General features: G+C 43.4%; 1 protein-coding gene across 12 annotated transcripts in view; it reads left to right on the top strand.

Moving 5' to 3' along the window:
* Positions 1–27374, top strand: part of TENM3 (teneurin transmembrane protein 3) — a 1659985-nt gene that overhangs the window by 1385626 nt on the left and 246985 nt on the right. For 11 of the 12 annotated variants that reach the window (XM_073606789.1, XM_073606818.1, XM_073606796.1 and 8 more), the window contains 4 exons: positions 12418–12628; positions 14556–14657; positions 14859–15053; positions 18503–18703. In XM_073606789.1, the coding sequence (XP_073462890.1) occupies positions 12418–12628; positions 14556–14657; positions 14859–15053; positions 18503–18703 (709 nt within the window). The remainder of the gene's footprint in view (positions 1–12417; positions 12629–14555; positions 14658–14858; positions 15054–18502; positions 18704–27374) is intronic. The other variant, XM_073606803.1, reaches the window with a different exon arrangement.

Below are 27374 nucleotides of genomic sequence, written 5' to 3' on the forward strand. Positions count from 1 at the left end.
ATATGTGTCATGTGTATATGTACCTGTGTCATGTACCTGTGTCCTGTGTATATGTGCATGTACCTGTGTATCTGTCATGTGTATATGTACCTGTGTGCATGTGTCTGTGTGTGTGCATCCTACCTGTGTCCTGTGCATCCTCCGTGCGCCGCTCTGCACCGATCACCGTGTAGTATTCGGCGGCCATTCACTGTTCAAAAGCCGCGCCTCCTCCTCGTCCAAAAAAACTCAATTTCCCAGCAGTCAGCGGTCAGCCAATCACGGACATTCTCTCATCCTCATACCACAGACGAGGATGAGAGAATGTCCGTGATAGGCTGTACACTGACTGCCTATCACAGACAAGGAGGCGCGGCTTTTGAACTGTGAGAGCCGCTGCCGAGTACACTAGATTGTATCACACGCTGGGATTGTATCACACGCTGGTCGCCGTCTGCCTGCATGACATGCTGATCATGTAGGCAGACGGCGGTGACTCGTGTATAAGTCGAAGGGGGCACTTTCAGCCCCAAAAAAGGGGCTGAAAAATTCGACTTATACACGAGTATATACGGTACATTGTTTTATCGTTAGTGAAAGGCAAACAAATGCTCTAATATTTCTAAAGATAATTAATCCAATGTTTTCTGGAGATTTCAATAAGTGGAAATTTTATTTCATGTCAGTATTCATGTCATAGAACAGCCTGCCAAGCCTTGGAATTGTTTAGAGGTTCCAAAAACTGGAGCTCAAGTCACTGAAATTTTAGGATTCATAGCTCGATTACACATATTTTTTTTCGAGGAACAAAGCAATAGTGATTTATATGCCGAAATGGTACATTTGTGTTCAACCCTGTGAATCTACTGCAGTGGTTTTCAAGGTGGTTTTATGATGGTGAGAACAAGTGATACTAAACTTGTTCCACCTTTAAAAAGTACCGTAGTTAATGTGTCACCTACACAAAAAACATCAAGCTATGAATACTTTCTTGTACGTATAACATCTCACCTAATGCTAAACGTGGACCTGCACTTAAAGTAAAGGTCTGCTATTTTGTAGAGAAAATACATATTGTGTCTAAGCTGTACCTTGAACGGTTTTGTCTTGAATCCTTCCTGGAAAAATAGCAATGGACTTCCTGTTCCTTGAGTGTCATAGCTGGAGCTGTATGTTTGTTGGGAGAGGTCATCGAGGGCACTGTGCCTTCTAGTCTTATGAGATTTTGTGATGTCGACTGCTGCATACTGTAATCCTGGCTGGAGCGCATGCTGTACAAAGGAACTCACAGTGCAAAGACCCCACTGCTTATTCTTCATTTATCATGTGGACCTGTGCTTTCTGCACCACAGTTACTGCTTCTTAATCACCAGTCATCAGGGAGGAAGCTCTGACATGAGAAAGCAAAACCCTGCCTCTACCAAGATGGCCACTTGCACACTGAGACGCTGTGCGGCACAAGGCTAATCCTTTACCATTTGATTACTTTTTTTGATACAGCTTCCACAGTTTAGATCCTCTTTTTGATTCTTATATATGCCTCCTAATGGCCATGTCACACTATTGGTGATTCTGGCACTGGCAATTCCTCATCAGAAGTAGTGGTCCCAACTAACATTTTCCCAAATTGTGTTTTGCTCTGTCATTGGGTGTAATCCTGTAGAACCTCACTTGCTTACAACAGGGTGTTGTGCCTCTGTTCCAGCTAATGAATAGCTAGCTGTAGATTGGTCTCTTGGTGGTCCTATCACTGGTAAGGTATTACTGGTGACAGGATTGCTAGTATGACATAGTCTTAAAACATAACTTCAGAAGTGAGCCCCTAACTTGTAACTACCTCCCCCAAAATTTTAGCTTGTATGAATCACCTTAAACACAAATTACCCATTTTTTTGTGGTCCTGTGTCTGGAGCCTCTGCCTTTTGGTTAACATATGAAGGTTCTTTAAAGTTATGCCAGGTTTTCAATTCTGTCTTTGAGCTCATTGGGAAGATTATTTCTGTTTCTTTGACACCAAAACATGAAAATGGGGATGGGGGATTGTCACGGGGCCAGGAATGCACAGATAGCAATAAAAACATTGTTAGAAGTTCCAACCCTTCTTTTCTTTACTAAAAATGTGGATTTTGCCCATGCCCCCATGGGAAAGATTTATTATGACTTTCAGGAAGTTATAATACATTTCCCCAAATAGTAGTGCAGACCTCAATACAGCCTCCCTACCCAATGTATGATCAATGTTTTGCTTAGAGATGTTTTTTTTTTTTTTTTCCACAAAAAATTTTATTGTAATTGTAAATTTTCACAAGTAATACAGAAAGCATCATATTACATATAGCCAGGGTGAAAATCCAGAGTTCCAATCAACATGTTACATGAAGTTCAAGTTAAAGAAAGGCAGGAACCCGCATAAGATGTCTCCTCGTATCTCAGCTAAGCCTTCAAACCTACAGACGTGAGGCATTCGGACACACTCATAATTAAGGGACTGTTGCATATAATCCTATACATCTGCAGGTTTCTGATGGAGTAGGAGACTTCACTTAAGAGTAGTCAGCACCTGTTCTGTATGTACAATAACTCTAGTAAGTAATGAGAGTTCGTCTGACTACTAAATTGGCCCTTGCTTATAGAGCTTATTATTCAGTAAAATAGGAATAAAGAAAAAGGAGAGAAAAGAAAAAAAAAGGGAGAAGAAAGAAAAGGGGGAGAAGGGAAGAGACCCGAGCGGAGAGGGGGGACGGGTAAAGGAAGGGGGGGTGAGAGGGGGGCACTGAGAAGAGCAACCTTGGGGGGGGGGTTCACCACCAACTACCTTCCCCAATATGTCCCAATTGCTGTGAAAGCTGTTGCTACTAATTAAAACTCCTTTCAGGGGTTATCCCGGATAATGTCTTGACAGTGTTGGGAACCTCAAAAATCGAGCTAGGGTGTTCATGTCTCTGTAAAGTATGTTATTCTGTCCTGTGCAGTGCAAATCAGCTCCTCCATAGCTGCTATCTGATTACCCTTGTTACCCATTCCTTCATGGATGGGGGTGACTCCAGTGGACTGGGAGATACAGCCTAGCTGCGTTGATCATATGCATAGCTATTGACCTATGGTAGTTTTTACATGAAATTTTGGAGATGTGAAGAAGGTATTGGGCTGGTGAGAATTCTAATGGAAGCGAGGATAACTCAGTTGCCACTTCATGCACTTTCCACCAATACGGCTGAATCAATGGGCACGACCACCAAATGTGGAGTCATTCTGGTGTTCTATACCACCTGGTTTTAATCTTATAACCGTTTTCTTGGGTGTGGACATTCAAAGAGGCCTTATGAATGTACAGATGTACTTGATCCCAGGAGGTTTCATCAATCACCATGTTCAGGTTAGTCTCCCAAGAGGCATGCTCCGATCTCAGGGAGGCATAAGGCTCTTTAAACATTGTGGCATAAAGCCCTGAGATTAAATGACCGTGGGGAGAGGAGCTGGAGCATAGCGATTCCAGGAGAGTAGGATTTTTATTTATTTATTATTTATTTCAGGTACTTATATAGCGCCGTCAATTTACGCAGCGCTTTACATATACATTTTACATTCACATCAGTCCCTACCCTCAAGGAGCTTACAATCTAAGGTCCCTAACTCACATTCATACATACTAGGGACAATTTAGACAGGATCCAATTAACCTACCAGCATGTCTTTGGAGTGTGGGAGGAAACCGGAGTACCCGGAGGAAACCCACGCAGGCACAGGGAGAACATGCAAACTCCAGGCAGGTAGTGTCGTGGTTGGGATTCGAACCAGCGACCCTTCTTACTGCTAGGCGAGAGTGCTACCACTACACCACTGTGCCGCCCATTTTTCGCAAAATCATCTCTATTCGTAGGACTGTCCAAAAAATGTTTCAATTGGTTATATATACGCCCAGAAGGGGAAAGATTTTGTGTTGGATAATGATGCCAGTTCACCTTGTCGGAGAAACCTTCCTCTGGAGTGGAAATGTTTAGCCTGCATTTCTGCATAAGGCCATTCTGCTGATAGAAAAGCCCCCTCCATGCTGGGGGGGAATTCTGGATTTCCCTTGACCGGGGTGATCACACAGTACGTAGACGAGAGTGAGTGTACTGTACACACCCAAGCAAAAGCCTGTAGGGTTGCTCCGACAAGAGGATGTGAATGGACACTAGCCGGTATATGTTTCTTTGAGATCCAGGGGATGTTGTGGAGTTCAGTACCTGAAATCAGTTTCTCTAGGAAGACCCAACTTTTATATTTCGAATGGAGCCTCCAATCCACTACTCAAGTTAAGTGGACTGCCCAGTAATACCTCTGGAGGTTTGGGAGTCCGATTCCACCCCCCGACTTTGGTAATACTAACTTTGCCCATCCCACTTGTGCTGTCTTAGCTCCCCAAATGAAGGTTCTACACATGCGTTTGTACGCCGTGAAGAAGGAGGGCGGCAGACGGATCGGGATGGTCTGTAGTTTGTATAGTAAGCAGGGGAGTGCCGTCATCTTCAAAACTGAGGCCCTACCGAACCAGGAGATGGTGGGTGCTTCCCATCTGAAGATCCTGCTGAATAAGCTTCAGTTCTGAGAGAAAGTTCTTTTCATACAGATCATTAAGTTTGCTAGGGAGTTGGATACCTAGATAAGTAATAGCGTCTGTTTTCCAGCGGAATGGAAAGTTCGCTTGACAGAGTTGTACCGTCTTGGGGGGCAGGGAGACGTTTAACGCATAACACTTTGAAAGATTAATTTTCAGATTGGAGATGGCTTTAAACTGTTCTAATACTGGCATTAGATTAGGCAAGGATGTCAGTAGAGATGTAAGAAAGAGCAAAATATCATCTGCAAAAGCGGCAATCTTATACTTCCGCTAACATACCTTTATGCCTTTTATGTCTGGATTTGCGGGTATCGGAGGAGGGGTCCCAAGGTAAGAATATACAACAAGGGGGAAAGGGGACATCCCTGCCTAGTCCCGTTATGGATGGGGAAGGTGTCCGACAGGTAGCCATTCATTCGGACTTTTGCTCTGGGATTGGCATAGAGTGCTCCAATAAAAGCCTGCATGCTTCTTCCCAGGCCCAAGGCTTCCATCACCGCATCCATGTAATCCCAGGCCACCCTGTCGAACCCCTTCTCCGCATCCATGGCCACGAAGCAGCCTTCTCTGTTGGTTGAAGTAAGCCAATGATGTAGATTAAGGGCCTTAATGGTGTTGTCCCTGGCTTCTCTCCCAGGGACAAAACCAACCTGATCCAGGCCCACCCAGGCAGGTAGATGGTGGGACAGGAGAGTCGCCAAGATATTGGCAAACAATTTAACATCTACATTCAAAAGAGAAATGGGTCGATAATTAGCTACATCAGTGGGATCCTTATTTTCTTTTGGTATGACCGAGATGTAAGCCTCTAATAGGCTATCCGACGCACAGGGAGAGCGGAAGAGGGCGTTGAAAGCCTTCAGAAAAGTCGGCGCTAATAGATCACAAAACTCTTGTAGTATTGTGCCGGAAAGCCATCTGACCCCGGGCTTTTGCAGGGTTTTGTAGCCTTTAGAGCCTCCTCCCATTCCTCCGACGACCCAGGGCCTCCAAGGCCTGCCTGTCATTCGCATAGAGCGCACGGGGGCTATATTTCCACAGGAAGTCCTTCATGAGGTCAGAGTGCTCATCCTCCGCCATTAGTCTATGTTCATGTGATTTAAGTTTATACAGTTTGCTATAGAAGAGATGAAATTGGCTAGCTATGTCTTCGTTCTTGGAGTAAGTTACCCCCCCCTTTGTCTACTATATGGCGCACAGTAGAGGTGAGAGTTTGTTTCTGTGTGAACCTCGCCAACAGTCTTCTGGGCTTATTTCCCTATTCATAAAATAGTTTCTGAGAGAGTACCTGTTTCTTCCGTGCCCTCTTAAATACTTCTTCTAACAGGATCGCTCATGTCTCAGCTAACTTCTTAGCTACCTTTACTGCTAGTGAGCATTTATGCTGTGCTTCCAGTATAGTTAATTTAGCCGACAAATCTCGAATCGTAATTAGATGCATTCTTTTTTTCCTGGCTGCAATGGCTAGTAGATGCCCCCGTACAAGGCATTTATGCGCTTCCCATTGGGTCATGGGGGACACATCTGGGGTGTTATTGTGTTGGAAATAGTCTTTAATGATCTGTGTGATTTCAGCTAGGTCTCCAGGGTCAGTAAGAAGAGAAGCATCCATTCTCCAAGTCCTGGTAGTCATTTCCTATTGAGGGAACTGCAAGGTCAGTGTGATTGGGTGATGATCAGAGAGAAACATATTCTCAATGGTTGCGTCCTGTAGAAAAGTCAAGTCCGTCTGGAAAATGAACAGGTAATCCAACCTCGAGTAGTGGTTGTGCGGAGGCGAGAAATACGTGTAATCTTTCCCCTGAGGATACAACGTTCGCCAGGTGTCGTGGAGCTTAAGAGAGGCAAGAGTAAGCTTGACCTGGCGCAATGCAGAAAATGTGAGTGAGGAGGTACCTGTGTAGGTGTCAAGGAGCGGGTCTAAGGCCATATTGAAGTCTCCCCTCAGTATCAAGAGCCCTGACTGCAACATAGTGAGCTGTAGGAGGACCTCTTTAAGAAAGGTTAAACTGTCTAGAGTTGGGGCAATAAATGTCAATGTCATCGGCCGATTTTTCCAAGTGCCTTTTAGAAAGATAAATCTGCCTTCTGGGTCAATGACTTTGTCAGTCAGGTGGAACAGGACTGAATTAGCAAGCACTATAAACCTCTAGGAATCGGTTATTAGATAGGTGAGGAGTAGTGCCTGATTTAAAGTGAGTGTCTTGCAGATGTATCACTTTGGCTTTGTGACGGTAAGCCTCAGCAAGAATGCTGCTGCGTTTCTCCGGGATGTTAAGTCCCTTGGCGTTCAAGGAATATACCTTGAGAGATAGAGGAGCCAGTATCTGCACCGACGAAGGCATGTTTAGCAATCAAAAGTTTTTGTCAGTGCCACCCCCTGGTTTCCTGGGGGAGGGGTCTATACACGGGGAAAGAAGGGAAGGGAATAGAGAGCCGGGTTAGGGAGAGAGATAGAGAAGGTAGAAATAGAAAAAGATAGGAAAAGGGAAGTTAAAGAGAAAGAAATCAGGGATAAGGGTTAGGCCCACTGTGGAAGTTCACTTAGAGTTTGTCAGTAACCCAAGAAAGGCCTAACCTTTATACTAGCGAGCTCTCCCCAGAGTGGGGCTCACCAAAAAGAACCGGAGGTAAGATCAGTCTAGCTGAGTTACCTGATATGGGCAAAGGTGGTAAGCAAAGGTTAAATGAGGCAATTCCGGCAAGTTTTAAGGGGGATACCTGCCTCCTTGAGATGGGGGGTAAACCTAGTACCTAAACAGGGATATGTACACTTCCTGTCCTCCTGAAATCTAAGAGGGCGAGTCTAAAGTTTAATGAAGAACCTCGGCCTCACCGGGAGAAATGAAACCACGCGGACCCCTCCATGTTAGATAGGGGAGTCCTGTCCCGGCCCCACTTCCCCCCAGCGAACCAGAGAACCCTGAAGGGTCAGGATTAGCACCTTATTTTAACATATTGTCTTGTAGAACATTACTACCTGCAAGTGAACCAAATAAAACAGAGATACGGCGTTACAGACTAATACCATTTAACTTTTAAACCTTTCTACTTTTTGGCAAAGCAACTGCCTCCATGTCTATCCACACGGACCGCTGGGGTCCCCGAGCCCCGAATCGCCAAGCTCCTCCATGTGTCGAGGGGTCATGTACTCCCACACCTCTCCCGTAACTAAAGGAAGTTTAATTACCATAATATCTCGCATAGGGAGGCGTACACTACCCAGTTCTCCACCCCATGCGAGAAGCCCCATTGCCTGTTACAGCTAGTGTGTATAGATCGAGAGTGTCATTTAACATACTTGGCAAGTTTAACCGACCAATGCATTCTCATCTACTTACAAGCAAAAACAAAAAAATATATAAACCAAGATGTGAACTTTGAACAAGGTTTTATGAGCTATGCTTGACCTATGTCCCCAGAGCTTATATAGATAGTATCCTGCAAGAGTCTCTGGGCTGTCATCATGTGGCCTGTAAAAGCAAATAGGCAAGTTCAGGTCACCGTCTTCCCTCTAAAAAAAAAAAAAAAAAAAAAGAGCAACCTAAAACAGAACATAAGGGGGGACGGTGGAAGAGTTGGTTATCCCTGGGTTGATAATAAGGACTCAGTATCCAGTACTGCCCCTACTTACTAGAACCATTTGCTAGAAGGCAGAGGATTGTCAGTATTGCCATTCAGCCACTGACCACATTCAGCCTAAAGGGTCGTTGATGCAAGGGGGAGGAAGAACACGCAGCTTCCCTTGGCTTGGCTGCTAACTTGTGCGGAAGAGTTCTCCTCTTGCTTCGATCCGAACCAGGAGTAGCACAAATATTATAGAGGTTTACGAAAGGTGGCCGCCTACCTCTGCAAAGACCAGTTCAAGGAACTCTGATCAAAACACTTATCTCAGTCTCAGGTGGCCACGCTGCATGGGCAAGACCGCATCAACTTCTGAGATATATTGGAAAGGTCTTGTCTCTCAGTGGGGGCTTGATTTAGGAGGTACCCCCTTGGTCAGGGCAAAACCTGAACAGGTGTCAGGAAACATTGATTCATTCCTTCGCAAGGCATAGATCTTATGCGTACAGATGGAATTCAGCTTACCTTGCAGGATAAGTTAAGGAGCATACTGAGGGATAAGAACAAACTGCTGCAATGCTCATAGTCCTAGGACCCAAGAACTCAGTTGTCGGTTTTGCGCCTTGCAGAAGATGGGGAATCGCGTGGACTCTCCTCGGTTTCCATGTCCCCCCCGGCTTCTCGGTGAAGAATTAGCTGAGGTTCTGCGGCGGCGTTGTCTGCTTCTCTGTGTTCTCAGGGTGTCTCCATGCTGGGTGGGGATCCAGGGCTCAGGCTGTAGAAAAACTCCATACCAGTCTGGAACCGGGACCATCGGGATTCCTAGGGCATCGCAGAAAGGACGGAGGTCAGCTGGTGTTTTCAGTTGAGCCGTGCGATTGCCGATTGTCGCTTGAAGGCAGAATGGGAACTTCCAGCGGTATGAAATGCGTCTCTCTCGTAGAGCTTGTAGGAGAGCGCGGAGATCCCTCCTGTGCTGAAGGGTGATGGTGGATAAATCTTGAAATAGTATACGCGCCCCTTCGTGTTCCAGGTTTATATGGTTGCGGGTCAAGCGTAGGATCTCTTATTTCTGGGTGAAGCTAACTAGGCAGCAGACAGCATCTCTGGGTGGGTCTTTGTCTTTGCCCTTTGGCCTCAGTGCTCTGTGGCACCTCTCCATCTCTACTGGTGCATCTGGAGGTCTGCCCAGAAGAGTATTGAATATGGTCCAAACCACCGCTTGCAATTAGGGGCCCTCGACAGACTCAGGGATCCCCCTGACACGAAGATTGCGCCAGCGGCCCCAATTGTCGGGGTCCTCCATGTGTCTATGCATGACAATAAGATGTTGACCCTGTGCAGTGATTGCTTGTTGCACCTGATGAATGGCTGCGCCGTGTGTCATGGCGGCCGCCTCCACATGTTCCACTCGTGTGGCCACTACTCTAAGATCTGCTTTCAGGTCAGCCACTGCCACTGTTAGGGCACTTTTTATGTCCATGGCCACATTCTGAAGGTCTGCCAGCCATAAGAAAGGGGATGAGCGTGAGGAGATGCATCCACTTGGGGAATTGCAGGGATGTCAGCCGCGGCCAGATGGCCTATACTACTATAGTCCGAGGCTGAAGATGTGCCTGTGACTCTGTATGCTGAGTCCGGAACATCGCTGGGATGTTCCTACTCAGCTGGGTTGTCAGGTCCAGCTGAGAGCTGGAGGTGGACTGGCTCCTGCCCGTCATCTTGCCGCTTATGGGATGAGGTGTCGCTGATGTTGCGGGCTCACTTGCGATCTCGGACGGCGGAGCTCTCTTTCTAAGCGTCCATCTCTCTTCAGCACTAGGCCACGCCCCCTAGAGATAGTTTTTAATCCCTATAGTTCCTAGCACCCTCATTTTACAGTAGGTGACCACGCTATTGTGTCAATCTCGCTGCTTTTCTCGGCGAGATTTGACACCTATGAGCCCCGTCGCGGGAGCCAGCGCCGAGATGGCTCAATCATCGGGGAAGGAAAACTTTTTTTTCCATTCGCGATGAGCGACAGGCAGTGCTGACAGCTGTCTGGTATGAATCCTGAGGGGGAACGCCGCGCCAAAATTTAAATGAAAAAAATGGCGTGGGTTCCCCCCAGGGGCATACCAGGCCCTTAGGTCTGGTATGGATTGTAAGGGGAACCCCCCTACGCCAAAAAATTGGTGTGGGGGTCCCCCCAAAATCCATACCAGATCCTTATCCGAGCACGCAGCCCGGCTGGTCAGGAAAGGGGGTGGGAACGAGCGAGCGCCCCCCCTCCTGAACCATACCAGGCCGCATGCCCTCAACATGGGGGGGTTGGTGCCTTGGGGGAGGGGGCGCCCTGCGGGCCCCCCACCCCAAAGCACCTTGCCCCCATGTTGATGAGGACAAGGGCCTCTTCCCGACAACCCTGGCCGTTGGTTGTCGGGGTCTGCGGGCGGGGGGCTTATCGGAATCCGGGAGCCCCCTTTAGTAAGGGGGTCCCCAGATCCCCGCCCCCCACCCTATGTGAATGAGTATGGGGTACATGGTACCCCTACCCATTCACCTAGGAAAAAAAGAGAGAAGAGGAAGAAGAGAAGAGGGGACAAGACAGCGCAGCAGACCGGGTCCCCCCGCTAGCAATAGAGCTGGAAGAAGATAGCGGGGGAGTCCGGCAGAAGATACGGGAGAAGAACCGGACATCGGCAGCAGACCGGGCCCCCGCTAGCAAGAGAGCTGGAAGAAGATAGCGGAGGGGCCCAAGAGAAGAGCCGGAACACTGGGAGAAGAAGTCGGAAGAAGACCCCCAAAGTCGGAAGAGACCCCCCCCGGAGCTGCCTAATAAATTTCTTTTAAAACCTGTGTGGTGTGTTTTTTTTATTAACACTTTATTTCCTAGGTGAATGGGTAGGGGTACCATGTACCCTATACTCATTCACATAGGGTGGGGGGGCCGGGATCTGGGGGCCCCCTTATTAAAGGGGGCTCCCGGATTCCGATAAGCCCCCCGCCCGCAGACCGCGACAACCAACGGCCAGGGTTGTCGGGAAGAAGCCCTTGTCCTCATCAACATGGGGGCAAGGTGCTTTGGGCTGGGCACCCCCCTCCCCCAAGGCACCAACCCCCCCATGTTGAGGGCATGTGGCCTGGTACGGTTCAGGGGGGCGCGCTCGCTCATCCCCACGCCCTTTCCTGACCGGCCGGGCTGCGTGCTCGGATAAGGGTCTGGTATGGATTTTGGGGGGGACCCCCACGCCGATTTTTCGGCGTAGGGGGTTCCCCTTACAGTTCATACCAGACCTAAGGGCCTGGTATGCCCCTGGGGGGGAACCCACGCCGGTTTTTTTATTTAAAATTTGGCGTGGCGTTCCCCCTCAGGATTCATACCAGACAGCTGTCAGCACTGCCTGTCGCTTATCGCGAAAGGAAAAAAAGTTTTCCTTTCCCGATGAGTGAGCCAATGCGACATGCACAGTACCCTGTCGCCGAGAACCAGCGCGATGGGATCGCGCTGGAAACACAATCTCGCGGTCAGGTACTGTATGACAGCCCTAGAATATGAATCTGTTGGAATGCAGATGATTTGTTACCCTCTGTGCTGCTCAGAGAAAGAGGCTGCAGTCCCACCTAGGAGCATTTTGAGAAGCTTGCTGAATGTACAGTAGGTGTAAATTTTTATATGACATTCAGATTAGAGGTGAATTAATTGAAATTTCTTCTTTAGTACAGCTGCAGTGTTTTCTGGGCAACATTATTGGTACAATCAAATAATCTTTTATCTGGAATTAAAATCTCACAGGTAGAATATCAGGGTAGAAACTTTTAATATCTTTCAAAACCAGTGCAAACATTTTGATCTATTATTTGCAAAGAATGTCAGTTTAAGATATTAAGTATAAAAAGGTCTGGTCTTCACCCCCTTGTGAAAGCAGCACAGTGCTTAAATACACTTCTGCAGCATCTATTGTATACCCCTATTAAGTTTATAATGCACATTATTTATTGTTTTTTTCTTAAAAACTCATAATAAATTCTATTGAGCCAAATACTGAGATAATAATGGCACTGACAGTCATTTTAAATCTCGAGCCAGAGGTTTTATTGCATGTTTTACCACATTCACTTAGTCTGAGCACAGCTACTGTATATTAAATGTGTATATTAAACTTTGTTCACTTCTGCATAGAGCTCTGACATGTGTTCCGAAACCTTCATAAAGGAATGTTCGCCTAAAAGATATAGATTTACTGTGTTTTATTACATTCCTTATAACAACTTTATGGGTTTCATTTCAGTACGATTTTGTAGAACTTTTGGAAGGCAGCAGATTAATTTCAAGAGAAAAACGCAACTTGCTTGAAACTGAGAAAGCAGGCCGTCTCCCAAGATCTGTCAGTCTTCATGAAGCTGGTTTCATACAGTATCTTAACTCTGGAATCTGGCACATTGCCTTTTATAATGATGGAAAAAACTCTGAACTGGTGTCCTTTAATACTATTGTTATAGGTAAGTTCAACCCAGTAAGTGTGATTTCCAAATGACTGTTGTTTTGTAATGTAATCACTGGACCTATATGAATAATGCTGAGCAATATTTGAAGGTACTGGTTATCACGAGAGGTCCCATATTTGAGGACACCTGTCATAGGAATAGTGTGGGGATTGCCAGTGCTGATCTGCTGCAGAAGTCCTTAGGGTTGATTTACTAAAGGCAAATAGACTGTGCACTTTGCACTCTCCAAGAGCAGTTGCTCCAGAGCTTAGTAAATGAGCAGAAGCTGTGATGACTTCCATCATCCAATCATGTGCAAGAAAAAATGCTTTTTTTTTTTTTTTCATTTTCCTTGCATGTGATTGTGTATTCTTTGTAAAGTGAAGCTTTACTTCATTTACCAAGCTCTGCAAAAACTGCACTTGCAGAGTGCAACCACACTTTTCAAAGTGCACAGTCTTTTTGACTTTAGTAATTCAACCTCCTTATCTCAGAATATCAAAGTCAAGAATCAGCATAACAATCAGGCTTCAACAATGCCAGACTACATATCTCTTTAATGGCAGTTTTCATTTTAGGGCTGATTTCTAACTGGCTACTGTTAGTGACTGCACCTTGAGATTATTAAATGAAGGACACAAAGCTTCCGATTTGCAAGGGCAAAACATTTACTACTTGGCCATTTTCTGCTGTTACTTGGGTTGTCTTGCAGCTCAACAGAATTAAGGTATCTGATGAATGACAATACCAAAATTCCCCTGAGGTGTTTGCATCTTGACTTCTTACATTTATGTACCATGTCTTTTGTTTTTCATACTCCAGATGTTGTGATGTTTCTGACTGACCAGACTGCATTTGAACCTGAGCAGAGCATAAGTAGAGCAAATTCTGGGTGATTTTGAAGTTGGGTTTTTTTTTCACCCGTAATACTGGAAACAGACATGTGTTTTTGCATGTGCATCAATCTTCGGAAATTTGTTTTTTTTGGACTGGGCAAGGGGGAAAAAACAGTTCTATGTGAGAAGAGGAGTTAGTCAGGCACTAAAATGTACAATTTGTAAATCGCTCATTTACAGATGCACCCATTGAAGTCTAAATGGGATTCTGCATGTTGAGTGTAGTTAGGCGTAGGTATATTTTTTTGCAAGCAGTTACCTCACTCTTATTAGGTGTTTCCAACCTCACTAACTTTGTCTGACAGTCTCTTGCTAGTCCTGATGGGGGAGAAGCAGCAAACATAGAGCAACATTGGCTATTGCAAAATCTTATATGCATTAGAAAAGAAAATATGTTATTACATAAAAAAAAAAATCAATAACATCAGCAACAATCTGTATAAAGTCAGTCTACCATCATAGCAGGTATGAATTTTACCAAGGCCATGGCTTTGCTTTCTCATAATGGAAAAATGCAGTAAACAATAATATGTCAATTTGACTTGCTGAGTGAAATTAGCAATTGTAAGGTAAAGCAAGGCAGCCCAGTTCACACTGTTCCGTAACATATCAAAAAAAAAAATTTAGCTTTCTCTCCTGCTTTGTATCATATTGAGTGTGGGGTCAAAGTGTACTGCCTACTGAAAGAAATGACTGACATGCATTTATGTCTGATCCAATTACTGTATAACTATCTGCAAAGATGGTGAGCAGGAATGTCATTTTGAATTAGTCAAATGGCATTAAAAATATTCCGCACTCAGGACATTCTTGTCATAGCAAATTGAAACTTCTAATCCTGTCCTATCGCAGGCAGCAATTACAGGAAGTAGTCAATATTGTCTTTTATTCAAATTATTAAGCAACTTCTAGAATACTTGGCCGATCAGAAGGCCTGACAGCTTTGTAAGGAATGAAAGAAAAATAGAAATCTGTATTGTAACAACTCAGCAGGTCTTCCGTTTACTGACTTGTATAAATAGTCTCACCAAATCTGTTATTTACAGATTCCGTCATGGAATGTCCCCATAATTGCCATGGAAACGGCGAGTGTGTTTCAGGAACTTGTCATTGTTTTCCTGGATTTCTAGGCCCCGATTGTTCAAGAGGTACACAAATTGCTTTTCTTTTGTTAAACAAATATAGCTAAGATGTTGGAACACAAGCCATCACTATTTCAACAACAAGTAGCTGACATACTTATTTATTTGCTTTATCCTTTGTTGTTTTGGTTCTATAAGCTTTGCCACCATTTGCACAAAAAAAAAAAAACTAACTTAATTCTACTTTTGTCATGTTATATTTCACAGCAGCCTGTCCTGTGTTGTGTAATGGGAATGGTCAATACTCCAAGGGACGCTGCCTGTGCTATAGTGGATGGAAGGGAACAGAGTGTGATGTTCCTAGTATTCAGTGCATTGATCCTTTGTGTGGAGGCCATGGAGTTTGTATCATGGGATCCTGTGCGTGTAACTCAGGTTATAAAGGGGAGAACTGTGAAGAAGGTAAACATGAAATATATTCTTAATCCTATTGTTGTCAGTTTGACACACTTAGTAGGTGATAATGATACTAGTATGTTCTGTATGGCCTTCTTAATAAGAATGTTTTTATAATAAGGATTGTGTAAGCCCAACATTTCATATTCCTGCCTGCTGTACCATGTATGTATGTAAAATGTATCCTGTTCTCTTTGTATTGCTTCCTTTGTGTAAAATTTGTGGTGTTCCTGACAGTCCTCCTACTCTCCTATGAAAAACTGACCAGACTAGGCATGAGAGCATAGTGTGGGCAGTTGTCTAGCTATGCTGAGAACTCATCTTGCTCTCCCCCATTGATCAGACTTGTTCTGACATGCCCCCCACCCCACACACACACAGCCATTCACTGGAAAGAACAGTGTACTGTTGCTTCTCCTCCCCTAGCTCTCTGAGCTCTTTATGCAGCTGAGAGCAGAGGGTATGTGACCACATATGAAAAAGGGGAAAAGAATGTATTTATCATGGATTTTATATATATATAGATATATATCTATATTATAGATATATATAATATCTATATATATAGATATATATCTATATCTATATATAGATATATATCTATACACACACACACATGATTTTCCTTTGATTTATATCTTACAGTGAATGAGATGTTTTATAAGATGAGGGTTTACATACACTTTAAGAAAAGCAGGTTAGCAGGTTATAACCTGGACCTATATTGAAATGAATATATTTATTTGAATAGTTATCATCCATATTGCACTTTCATAAGAAAGAGTAGAACATTTAGTCTGTTTACATCTTAAAAATAAATTGAGACCCTATTGGAGTCTGGTTGTGTGACCAATGGCATAGTGAAGGGGCAGTGTACTAGCAGAACCCTTGGTTGACTGACTCTCAGTGAGTCTCTCAAGCCTGTTTTCAAAGACCTTGTCATTGCTCATATGAATAGGCACCAAAGAGGTCCCGAATGTACTTTCAAGTTTGTAAGGTTACATTTTTCACTCTGCTGTTTCCATTTAATAACAGTTGAGAGGGTAACTAAGCCAAGAAGTCAATTTTTTCCTATGCGCAATCAAGTCTGCTTTATGTTAATCATTACAGAATATGTGAATTACTGAACACTTCGAGAATACCATATGGGAAGGAGTGTAATGAATTCCTGCTTCTAGAAAAACAAAATGTTTAAGTTAAATGTAACAAAAGGCACAATTTTTGCCATTTCCGTTTAATAAATATAATCATTTTGTTCACTTAGGAGTGATGCCTATGGAAAATTATATCTACCATTTAGTAATATGGTTATGCTGCAGCATCAACATATTGATCACACTAAAATTACGATTGGACTCTATATATGTGTATTTAAATCCCCATGCTCTCACCATGCTTTCCCATACTTAGGCTGCATTCACACCTGAGTATTTTGTAACTCGAAGCATGAAGCTTGAAGACACTCAACAAGCAAAATCCCATTCATTTCAATGGCCCCTGTTCACATTTGAGAGTGAACAAGGGCCATTGAAATGAATGGTATATTGCTTGTTGAGTATCTTTGAGGTTCAAGCTTTGAGCTACAAAATGCTCAGGTGTGAATGCAGCCATAAGCCCCGTACACACGGCCAGAATGTCAGGAGACAGTTGCTGGTACAAAAAATACCATTCCTCTGTATGACGGTCTGTCCGACAGAAGCCTACCGTTCGTCCAAAGCAGCAGCCGACCGACTCCCAATCAGCGCTCTCAGCCAGTGGCAAAGAGCGCTGATCGGAGTGTTCTGGCGGGGGCTGTTCCCCTGTCAGATCACAACAGCTCAGCCGAGGAGATTGCTGGATTAACCTTGCATGCTTAGTACAGCGGCTCTGACCGAAGCTGTCTTTTTTTTCATGCAACCCGAAAAAAACTGTAGTGTGTACCCGGCTTCAGAGTGAGAACATTAGACCACAGATAATTTGTTTACTTTAGTTATCATACCCAGGCACATTTAACAGTACAGTGATTTAAAAAAGAAGTAAAGGATTTTTTTTCCCCCAATCATACTTACCTAGATGATGCAGCATCAGTCCCCCAGCGCCTCTTCACTGAGAACCGAGCGATCAAACACCACCGATCACTCGTTTTTCAGAGCTCCATGAGCAGAGAGCTCTAGACTGTCAGTCACAGCTCTCTGCTCTTCTCTCTCCTTGCTCACGGGAGCGCTGAGCTGTGGAGGGGCAGAGCGCCCATCTCAGGCTCTCACCAGCTCGCTGAGAGCCTGAGATGGGTGTCAGTCCAGGAATCTGGCAGATCCAGACTTCGTGGTCGGGATGGCATGGTGCCTGGACTGAAATCGGTGACGTCAGCAGAGAGCAGATTTCAGCCCCCTCTCTGCTGAAAACGGGTCACAGGAGTGCAAAACGAATTGCACTCCAGTGATCCATAATGAGCTTTGGCCGGACTTCTTTAAGGACCCACATTGTCTTTTGTTACTTATTAAAGGGTTAATGTATAGGTAACACGATTTGTGCTTGCATATTCAATAGAGTTTCAGTATAAGTATAAGGCCTGCAGTCTTGTACTTGTATATGGTCTGAAAATGTCTTTGTGATAACAAACTCTTTATAATTCATATGAGTAAATGTCCCATATCTGCTTGCTTTGGCAGCAGAACCTATATACTTTTGGATTATCTTATGAAAGATTCCATATAGAAGAACTGTGGTACCCTATAGAAAATAAAAATAACATTAACCCAATGCATTTCACTCTGATCCAGGATCTAAATCTCACTGAAACATGATACATGGCTTTCGGCACTACTAGATGTAATTAGGAAATCTGTGATGTTGTTATGTAGAGCATAGAACATTTCGTCTTGGCTTCTTAGAAAGGAAGCCACCATTTTCTTTCCATGATCAAATTGTTTTTATTGATTTGCATGTGAAAAGCAATGCAATTAAGTCCCTGGAATTAAATTTTCAGACCATTGACCCTACAAGTGTAACGTTTTATTGAGTCAAATTGCTGAATTAAGTCTCATCATCAAAAGAACGTTAATAGCAGTGCAGGAATATGTGAAGTATTCAGCTGATAGATTGCTGCATAATACAAAACAGCATAATTATACTCTCATAGTGGGATTTTTCTATAAAACCATATAGAAAAGGGGGGGGGGGGTTGTTGCCCAACACATTCCAATTTAATGTGCAGTACTGACACTTTTCCTTATCTTTCATTTTTATGCATAAGGCCATTTTGTCTTGATAAGTGTTAAGTGGTCCACTTGTAATATTAAGGTTAGCCTTGGGTTATGCTTAATTTATTTGAGTAACCTTGCCTAAACCTGAAGTTAAGCATTCAATAACAATAAATTGTGACTGTGTAAGAAACTCTTAAATATTTACTTGATAACTGAGAATATTTACTCACCTAAGACTTTTAAAACTACCATTTGTGTTTATTTCTCTGTTAGCTGATTGCCTGGATACATTTTGTTCTTACCATGGAGTGTGTATTCATGGGGAATGCCATTGCAATCAAGGATGGGGTGGCACCAACTGTGAAATCCTGAAATCAATGTGTCCAGATCAGTGCTCTGGCCATGGGACCTACATTCAAGAGTCTGGAAGCTGCACTTGTGATCCTAATTGGACAGGACCTGATTGCTCAACAGGTACAAGATTGTATATAATACCCTCTTTTTTTTTTCTTATGAGGACCATGTTTCATCTCAGCTGTCAGTCACATTTATACTTAAAAATATAATAATTATAAATTAGTAAGCTGTTTGTTAATTGATCTAGTGACCACCTAGACATTCCTAGCAAGAAGCCTAGTGAGAAGTTTGTATAAGGTTGCATCATCTTGAAATGAGTGGTAGCACGGATAAGGCCCTAGTTTTATATTTTGCTTGCAGTTATCATCAGTGTTAGTTTTATTAAATTGTAGAAAGAATCAATAAAAAGAGATTATTAAAAAAAAATGGTAGTAAGTGCACATGAGCACAGCTTCCCTTAAGGCACTTTCACACTGGGGCGGGGAGGCATCGGCGGTAAAGCCTTGCTAGTTTTAGCGGCAGTTTACCGTTGTTTTAGAGGTGCTTTTCAGCCGCTAGCGGGGCACTTTTAACCCCCACTAGCGGCTGAATAAAGGGTTAAAAGCACCCGCACTTTCCAGACGCTTTGGCAGTGCTGCCCATTGGTTTCAATGGGCAGGGCATTTTAGGAGCGGTGTTTACACCCCCCCCCAAAGCTCCTCAAAGATGCTGCTTGCGGGACTTTTTTTAACGTCCCACAAGCGTACCGCTCCAGTGTGAAAGCCCTTAGCATTGTAGAATTGGCGAATTGCTCACCTATGTTGACACCTCTGATAACATCTTTCTTTTCTAGCTATGCTCATCCAAATGTCCTCAATCCCACTTCAAAGTCTGCTAGTCCACTTGCGCACAGGGAGATTACCATCAATTTATCTTGAGGAGATTGATCACCCCTCTCTGATCTTTGTGCACTTGGTGTCCTCAATGTCCCACTTGTAGTTTCAGTTCAGGTGGTGCTGATGTCAAGTCTCCACTGCCAAATTTAATGGGAATGATCATTTAGAGTGTGGCAGTGTATTATACCACTCAGTTATGCCTTTTTCTGTCCCCACTCTCTCTCCTCAGCTCAGCACTTGGACAAGCTGCAAGTATGTAACAGTGGAAAAGGGGACTTTGGGTTGCCCTGTCTCTGCCTATAAAGCCATACTAATGCCCCGTACACACGGTCGGACTTTGTTCGGACATTCCGACAACCAAATCCTAGGATTTTCTCCGACGGATGTTGGCTCAAACTTGTCTTGCATACACACGGTCACACAAAGTTGTCGGAAAATCCAATCGTTCTAAACGCGGTGACGTAAAACACGTACGTCGGGACTATAAACGGGGCAGTGGCCAATAGCTTTCATCTCTTTATTTATTCTGAGCATGCGTGGCACTTTGTCCGTCGGATTTGTGTACACACGATCGGTATTTCCGACAACGGATTTTGTTGTCGGAAAATTTTATATCCTGCTCTCAAACTTTGTGTGTCGGAAAATACGATGGAAAATGTGTGATGGAGCCTACACACGGTCGGAGTTTCCGACAACAAGGTCCTATCACACATTTTCCGTCGGAAAATCCGACCGTGTGTACGGGGCATAAGTGTCTGCCAAAACAGAGCTTTTGGCGGATATAGTCCTGCAAGATGCCTTGTGTGAATAGAATGTGATGAAGAGTCTGCTGTTGAGGCAGCTTCATAAAACAGATCTTTTGACCATTGGTGACTGACTGACCTTTAATAACATTATTAAACCAAAGCAGAGCATAATAAACATAAAAGACCATATTGTGGAATGATTTAGATCAGGCATGTCCAAAGTCCAGCCCACACGCCAATCGTGGCCCGCGTTCTGGTTTAATATGGCCCCCCTGGTGATTTGGACATATATATATCGTTTATGGTCCCCAGGGCCACAAAAGATATATACTGTATTTATCGGCGCTGCCTTGGAGGGGACAGGGAGGGGGTGGGGCGAGTGCCGTCAGATTACATACAGGAGAATCTCCTGTTTACTCGGCAGCCTCTAATAGCAAGTCCCATCTCCTGCACTGCCATTGGATGATTGTTCTGTCTATCATAGTAGGCGGGACTTTGTATTAAAGAGGCCGCTGAGTAAACAGGAGATTCTCCTGGATGTAATCTGTCGTCGCTCGTCCCGCCCCCTCCGGGTCTGCAGATGGGCATCAATCAGGCTGCCCTGAAGGCAATGGTGAGGCTGCATTCAGAGGCTGTATTCATGGCAATGGTAAGGCTGCATTCATCATGGCAATGATTAGGCTGCACTCATGACAATGGTGAGGCTGCATTCATGGCAATGGTGAGGCTGCAGGTGGGCACTGATTAGGCTGCATTGATGGGCACTGACCCTTATTTTGCTTCACAGTTCTTTATTTAACATTCATTTTTTTTCCTGACACTTCCCTCTTAACTACTTCATTACCAGGCACTTACACCCCCTTCTTGCCCAAGCCAATTTTCAGCTTTCAGCGCTGTTGCTGTTTAAATGACAATTGCGCAGTCATGCTACACTGTACCCGAACAGAATTTTTATCATTTTGTTCCCACAAATAGAGCTTTCTTTTGATGGTACTTGATCACCTCTGCGGTTTTTATTTTTTGCTAAACAAATAAAAAAAGACCTAAAATTTTGAAAAAAAAAAAAAAAAGTTTCTGTTGTTTCTGTTATAAAATTTTGTAAATAAGTACGTTTTCTCCTTCACTGATGGGCACTGATAAGGCAGCACTGATGGGCACTGATGATGGGCACTGGTAGGCGGCACTGATGGGTGGCACTGATATGCGGCACTGATGGGCATTGATAGGCGGCACTGATGAGCACTCATGGGTGGCACTGGTGGGTACCGATAGGTGACACTGATGTGCACTGAAAAGCTGCACTGATGGGTACTTATGGTTGGCACTGGTAGGCGGCACTGATGGGCACTGATGGGCACTGATAGGCGGCACTGATGGGCATTGATATGTGGGGATGGACACTGATTGGCATCACAGACCGCCCCTGTCAGGAGAGCAGCCTATCGGCTCTCCTCTATTCGCGTCTGTCAGACGCGAGTGAGGAAAAGCAGGTCAATGGCTCTTCCTGTTTACAGCATGATCAGCCATGATTGGACATGGCTGATCATGTGGTAAAGAGCCTCCGATCGCTGCAATGCACGCCCCCACAGGGCGCGCAAGAGCGGTCGTTCTGGAGGGTCGTCATATGACGTCCCTCCAGAACGAGAGCCGCGCCACCCAGCCGTAATTTGGTCATTTGACAGCCAGCGGGCGGGAAGTGGTTAAAGTGAAGGTGCGTGTTATATGTCGATAAATACGGTTTATCCATATAACACGCCTGAGCTCATCCTTAGTCCTAAGCGGTGCTCGGGATCCGTTGGGGGCCACAAAAGAGAGAGATATATATATATCTATATATATAGATATATATATATCTATATATATATCTATATATCCAAAAACATGCCCAAGCTCATCTCGTCACCACAAACAGCCACAAAGGCAAGAGGATTCTTGTTGGGCAGTGTATTAGTGCTCAGACGAACACACTTAGACCAAATTTTAACAGTTCAAAGAATGTCAGACAAAATGGTCGACCCTCAAGAATGTTCACTTCATTAAATCTGGCCCTCTTTGAAAAAAGTTTGGACACCCCTGACTTAAATGGAAAGAAGCAATATTATGGGTGCTGGGGGATTATACTGCAGATGGGCTTCAATTACCAATAAAGACATTTTTTGCCTGGAGTTTGTGTCGTCTTGGGTTTCCTCCAACAATTGAGAAACACGTTAGGTCAATAGACTTATATCCAAGTATGTTGTTCCATCTATGCAATTAGAGTGCTGTAAGCATTGGATGTATGTTGTAAAATTCTGTAAAGTTTATTGTTGGCCAAAAATCAGTAAAATGCTGTAGAGTTATGTACTCCAAAATTACCTATTCCCAACTAAATTAATTGTCTATTGTTCCCTTACACCATCATTACTCATGAAGGCAATAAGGACATTTGTCTGATAATTTCATAACAAATTCATTAATAGATAATGAATACAGCCCTGTGTTTTTGTAATATTTTCTTCATTCAGCTGCCAGACTGTTGCATTATAAATTCCATCCGAACTAATGGCATCTCGGGGAAGTATCACATATTCAAAATTCATTATAAAACTGTATACATATTTATATACAATAGAAAACCTTAATTTTGGTTTATAATTCACCAGCTGTGAAGGAAGGAAGAATAGAACCGCTATCAAAACTCTCTGGAAATAGCCTACAGCATGTAACATTATGAAAATGATGCTGTTTCCTTAATCCTATAGCATAAATTCATCCTGGAAATTGTATGCATCACATGATGCATCAGCAGTTAGAGTTACATATTCAATAAGCCTTGCTGTCCTGAGTTATAACTGGCAATGTACTAGTCACCAAGAATGTGTATGCTAAGTTAAGACAGGCAGTATGTAAACATTTAACTACCGTAGTCATGGGAAAAAAAAACGTTATTTGTATTTACTGGAGCTTATATTTGATATTATGTGCCACCTGAAGAAACGAAAATTAATAAATTAAATCTTACTGCACCTTTTTACATTGTTTTCATATATTCCAGAACTACATATCCTTTGTTGTTTATCATCCAGATTTGAAATAAAGGTGCCCATAGACATTAGAGAAAAGACAGCTAATATACATGATAATAATGATAACAGTCTCCATTTGCAGACTGCACAGAACACCCACTTAAAGTGTACATGAAGAATCAATTTAAAAAAAGGCTAAAGTCGGCAAATCTGAGTGATGATTACATACAATTACTCTTCTTCAAAGTGTAATGGAGGGTAGGCAGCTCTTGCCATAATAAGCTCAGCATACTTACACATTATGGCAGCCTCATCTCTGTGTTTGCCCACCTCCAATGCAGTTCAGCTATCCTCTGCCATGTCTACCAGCTTTAGTGTCCCTCCCCTTTGGTCATTGGGCAGCCAATGGTGATAGAAGTCTGGTGCATGTGGGCTTAAGTTACATTGTTCCTGCACTAGCTTCATTCATGGCAACTTAAAATACCAGGTGGGCACACTGCATTATGCATGTACCACAGACAGTGTACACAGGAACATAATTCGCAAGAAGAAAGGTTTTTCTTGTCTGTCAAAGAATTTGATCTCTAAAGTTTAAAGTTTTGCTTTAATAACAAATATTGAAATAGCAATTGCTTATGCCTTACGGACAGTGGTATCTTAGTCATAGCTGGTGGACATTAGAATCATTCTTTGAAATGAAAACAATTCAACAAGGAAGAAAATGTTGCTTGATCACAAATTTTCTCCTTGGATCCAGGACTGCCTGTATACTTCTCCTTCATTGCCCTAAAATCACTTGCCGACCACAGTAAGTATATATACGTTGTGGTCTGCAAGTGGTTTATATCAGCCATAACCCCTGGTATCGTTTTTTTGCAGCCAGTGGCTGGCTTTCTCATGAAAGCAGTCTGAACGGCTCATGAGCCACTAGAATGAGGGGGGACGTTCCCCTCGCCAGTGTTTCTTAACCTTACCGCTTCTGCCCGAGAAATGATCCGACAGTGCGGCCAACTGCTCTCATAGGCGATCAAAGAGTAGATACTCTTTGATCGCCTCTATGGCCTTGGAGGCCTGGAGCGACGCCATGACGGCAGCGTAAAAATAAGAAGTACAATAAATAAGAAAAAAATTCAAGCACCCCATCCCTCCATGCTCAGGCACAGAAGCAAATGCATTCATAAGTCGTGCGCGCATATGTAAACACCACACATGAGGTATTGCCACAAACTCTAGAGCGAGAGCAGTAATTCTAGTGCTAGACCTCCTCTGTAACGCTAAACAGATAACCTGTAAAGCCATTTAAAGCGTTGCCTATGGAGAGTTTTAAGTATCGTAGTTTATTGCCATTCCACCAGCATGCGCAATTTTAAAGCGTGACATGCTAGGTACCTGTTTACTCAGCGTAACATCATCTTTCACAATTTTTTTTTTTAAATAGAAGAACATTTTACAAAAAAATTAGGGTATATATTTATTGTTTTATTTTAATTAATTAAAATGTATTTTTTCCAAAAAAATTGCATTTGAAAAAACGCTGTGCAAATACAGTGTGACATTGCAACGATCGCCATTTTATGCCCTAGGGCAGTGATGGTGAACCTTGGCACTCGAGATGTTTTGGAACTACATTTCTCATGATGCTCAACTACACTGCAGAGTGCATGAGCATCATGGGAAATGTATTTCCAAAACATCTGGGGTGCCAGGGTCGCCATCGGTGCCTTAGGGTCTCTGCTAAAAAAAAAAATGTATAATGTTTTGTAGAATGTTTCTAGCAAAAAAAGTGATTTAAACAAGTAAACAGCAAGTGCCAGAAAAAGAAGGTCGGCAAGTGGTTAGGCCCTACTTTTCAGGGCAGAAATTGGCCAAAAAGATGCAACTGACCATTAACTAACTAATGTCTACAGTGAACTTAACAGATATGGCATATCTTTGGCCCAACAGTTACTGAAGAACCAAAAGTCCAAGCATTCAGTTATGTAACCCTCAGGTCAGATTTAAGATATCTCTATAGCACCATTCTGTGCAAAAGAAACAAGTATAGAGCTGACATTTGCAAAATTTCATGAACAGGCACCAAGTGTTCCCTTCATGCCTGTGCTGTAGGTAGATCTGTTACCTCCAGCCATCTGCTGTTTGACTGCATTTGTAAAACTACATAGTACTGATTGCGCTCCTGAGGATCGCATTGTGAAAAGACTGCACGTGACAGACGAATTTACAACATTTGTAGGCATTATCAGTAAGGAAGTACAAAGATCACTAAGGGCTTGCAAAGCGCCGATATCCATAGCAACCATTCATATATAGTCGTCTGTGCATCACTTTTATTAAGAGCGTAAAGCTTATAGATTTGTGTGGAATACCTTATTCTGTACACCATTCTGTACTTTGCCCTTTGTTAAAGGATAAACTCAGTGCTGTCATCTCCCAGCTGCATATAGCAGTGTACAGATCTCTAAGGTTTTGCAGTTTGTGGTATTTTCAGTGCAACACTTATTAAAAGTATTCTTATCCAATTGAAATAAAAACTACCTTGACAGGTTCAGCTATAAGGACCCCTAAAATTAATAAACATATCAGGGTTAAGCGTAAGTCTTCCAGGCATTAGATATTAATTCCGCTGAGCTCTGAATATTGTTTGAAATGCATATACAAGCAGAAGCCAGTGACAGTAAACAAGGCTTGTGCCTACATTACCTACATGGATGTGAGCTTTTATAGCTGCCTTTATTGGGACAACTAATGCTGTCTTTAAAACAGATTGTATATTTTCTTTTTAAGCATAACCTTTGAGAAGCACATAATCTTAAAAGCAGGAGGTGACCTTCAGACATCTGTAATCATGATGTAATAAATCTAAGCATAGTGAGAATTGGTTTGTTCTCCTGCTGGAGGGAAGAAAAACTTCCTTCTCAGTGTTTAGGTTGAAGATCAACACAGCTTTCCTCTATCTTCATAAGCAGTCATTCCATTAATTAGACCTTCAATTCCACTTGAATTAAATTAGCTCTAATTAATAAGTTCATTACAAAGATTGACGCATCGTGTTCAAAGCTTGTGTGCTAAAAGCTGATAAACACCTTCACCCTAATGAAAAATTGATTAGATGGAACAAAAAAAGGTACTGGTGAAATAAACCCCTCTCTCTCCCACCGTCAAGTTGATATTCTCAAGCTTTGAACTTAATCAAGCCATCACTGTTCTTTTAAAAGGTAACAGAACCTGTTGGAGACAGAAGTGATTTGACAGAGAGAACTGAAAAGTCTAAGTTTGCTTTTTAGTTTTGGTCATCTTCAAAGGTGTGCACAGCCTATTGCATTAGGGTGTGTACCCCAAATGTATTAAAACATGGACAGCGTTAGTAGGGCAGTGGATGGTGTCAGTAGAGCAGTGTACTTGTCAGTAGTTTTTATTTGTATTATTATTATTATTTTTTTTTATTTAATTTTTTAGGAGCGGTGGTGGTGGTGGTGGGGGGGCTTTGGTGAAATATCAGCTGGGGGAATTTGCGCCGCATGGGGTGATTAGGCACATCCCCTGCGCAGGCCTATGGGCCATCTTACTACTAGTGTAAGAACTTAACTGATTTGGGAAATGTTGCATAGGACTAGAGACTATGCATCTTTCCTCATATTGTGAAAGGCAAAAGCCAGGATGCTTTAGATGGCAGTTGGACATTAGTGACATTTGAATTTGCGGACTGGCGTGTTGCACTTTGGAATGCATGTAGGTCTATCCCAGACTAGGCAGGTATCTCTGATTTTATTGCATCATGTTTTCTTTTATTAGCAAAAATGAAGGTATTGTGCTGACAGTATACTGAGCTGCTGAAAAGTGTACAGGTTTGGTCAATAAATGTTCCTCTCTACCATACTGTTGCCAGACAAGTCGGTTACTTAAAGCAGAGTTCCACCCAAAAGTGGAACTTCCGCTCATTTGTCTCCAGCCCCCCTCCGGTGCCACATTTGGCACCTTTTCGGGGGGGGGGGGGGAGTGGATACCTGTCTTCGACAGGTATCCTGCCCCCACTTCCGGGAGGCTGGGCTGCATCGCATTACGGCTACAGTATGTGTAGCTGTCTGCTTTTAATTTTTGCAGGGGTGGGCGGACCTCCTCTTTAAGTTCTCTTTAATATCTAAAATTATGGTGCAAAAGCAGG

The sequence above is a fragment of the Aquarana catesbeiana genome, linkage group LG01 (genome assembly GCF_042186555.1).
Source record: "Aquarana catesbeiana isolate 2022-GZ linkage group LG01, ASM4218655v1, whole genome shotgun sequence".
NCBI classification, from domain to species: Eukaryota; Metazoa; Chordata; class Amphibia; order Anura; family Ranidae; genus Aquarana; species Aquarana catesbeiana.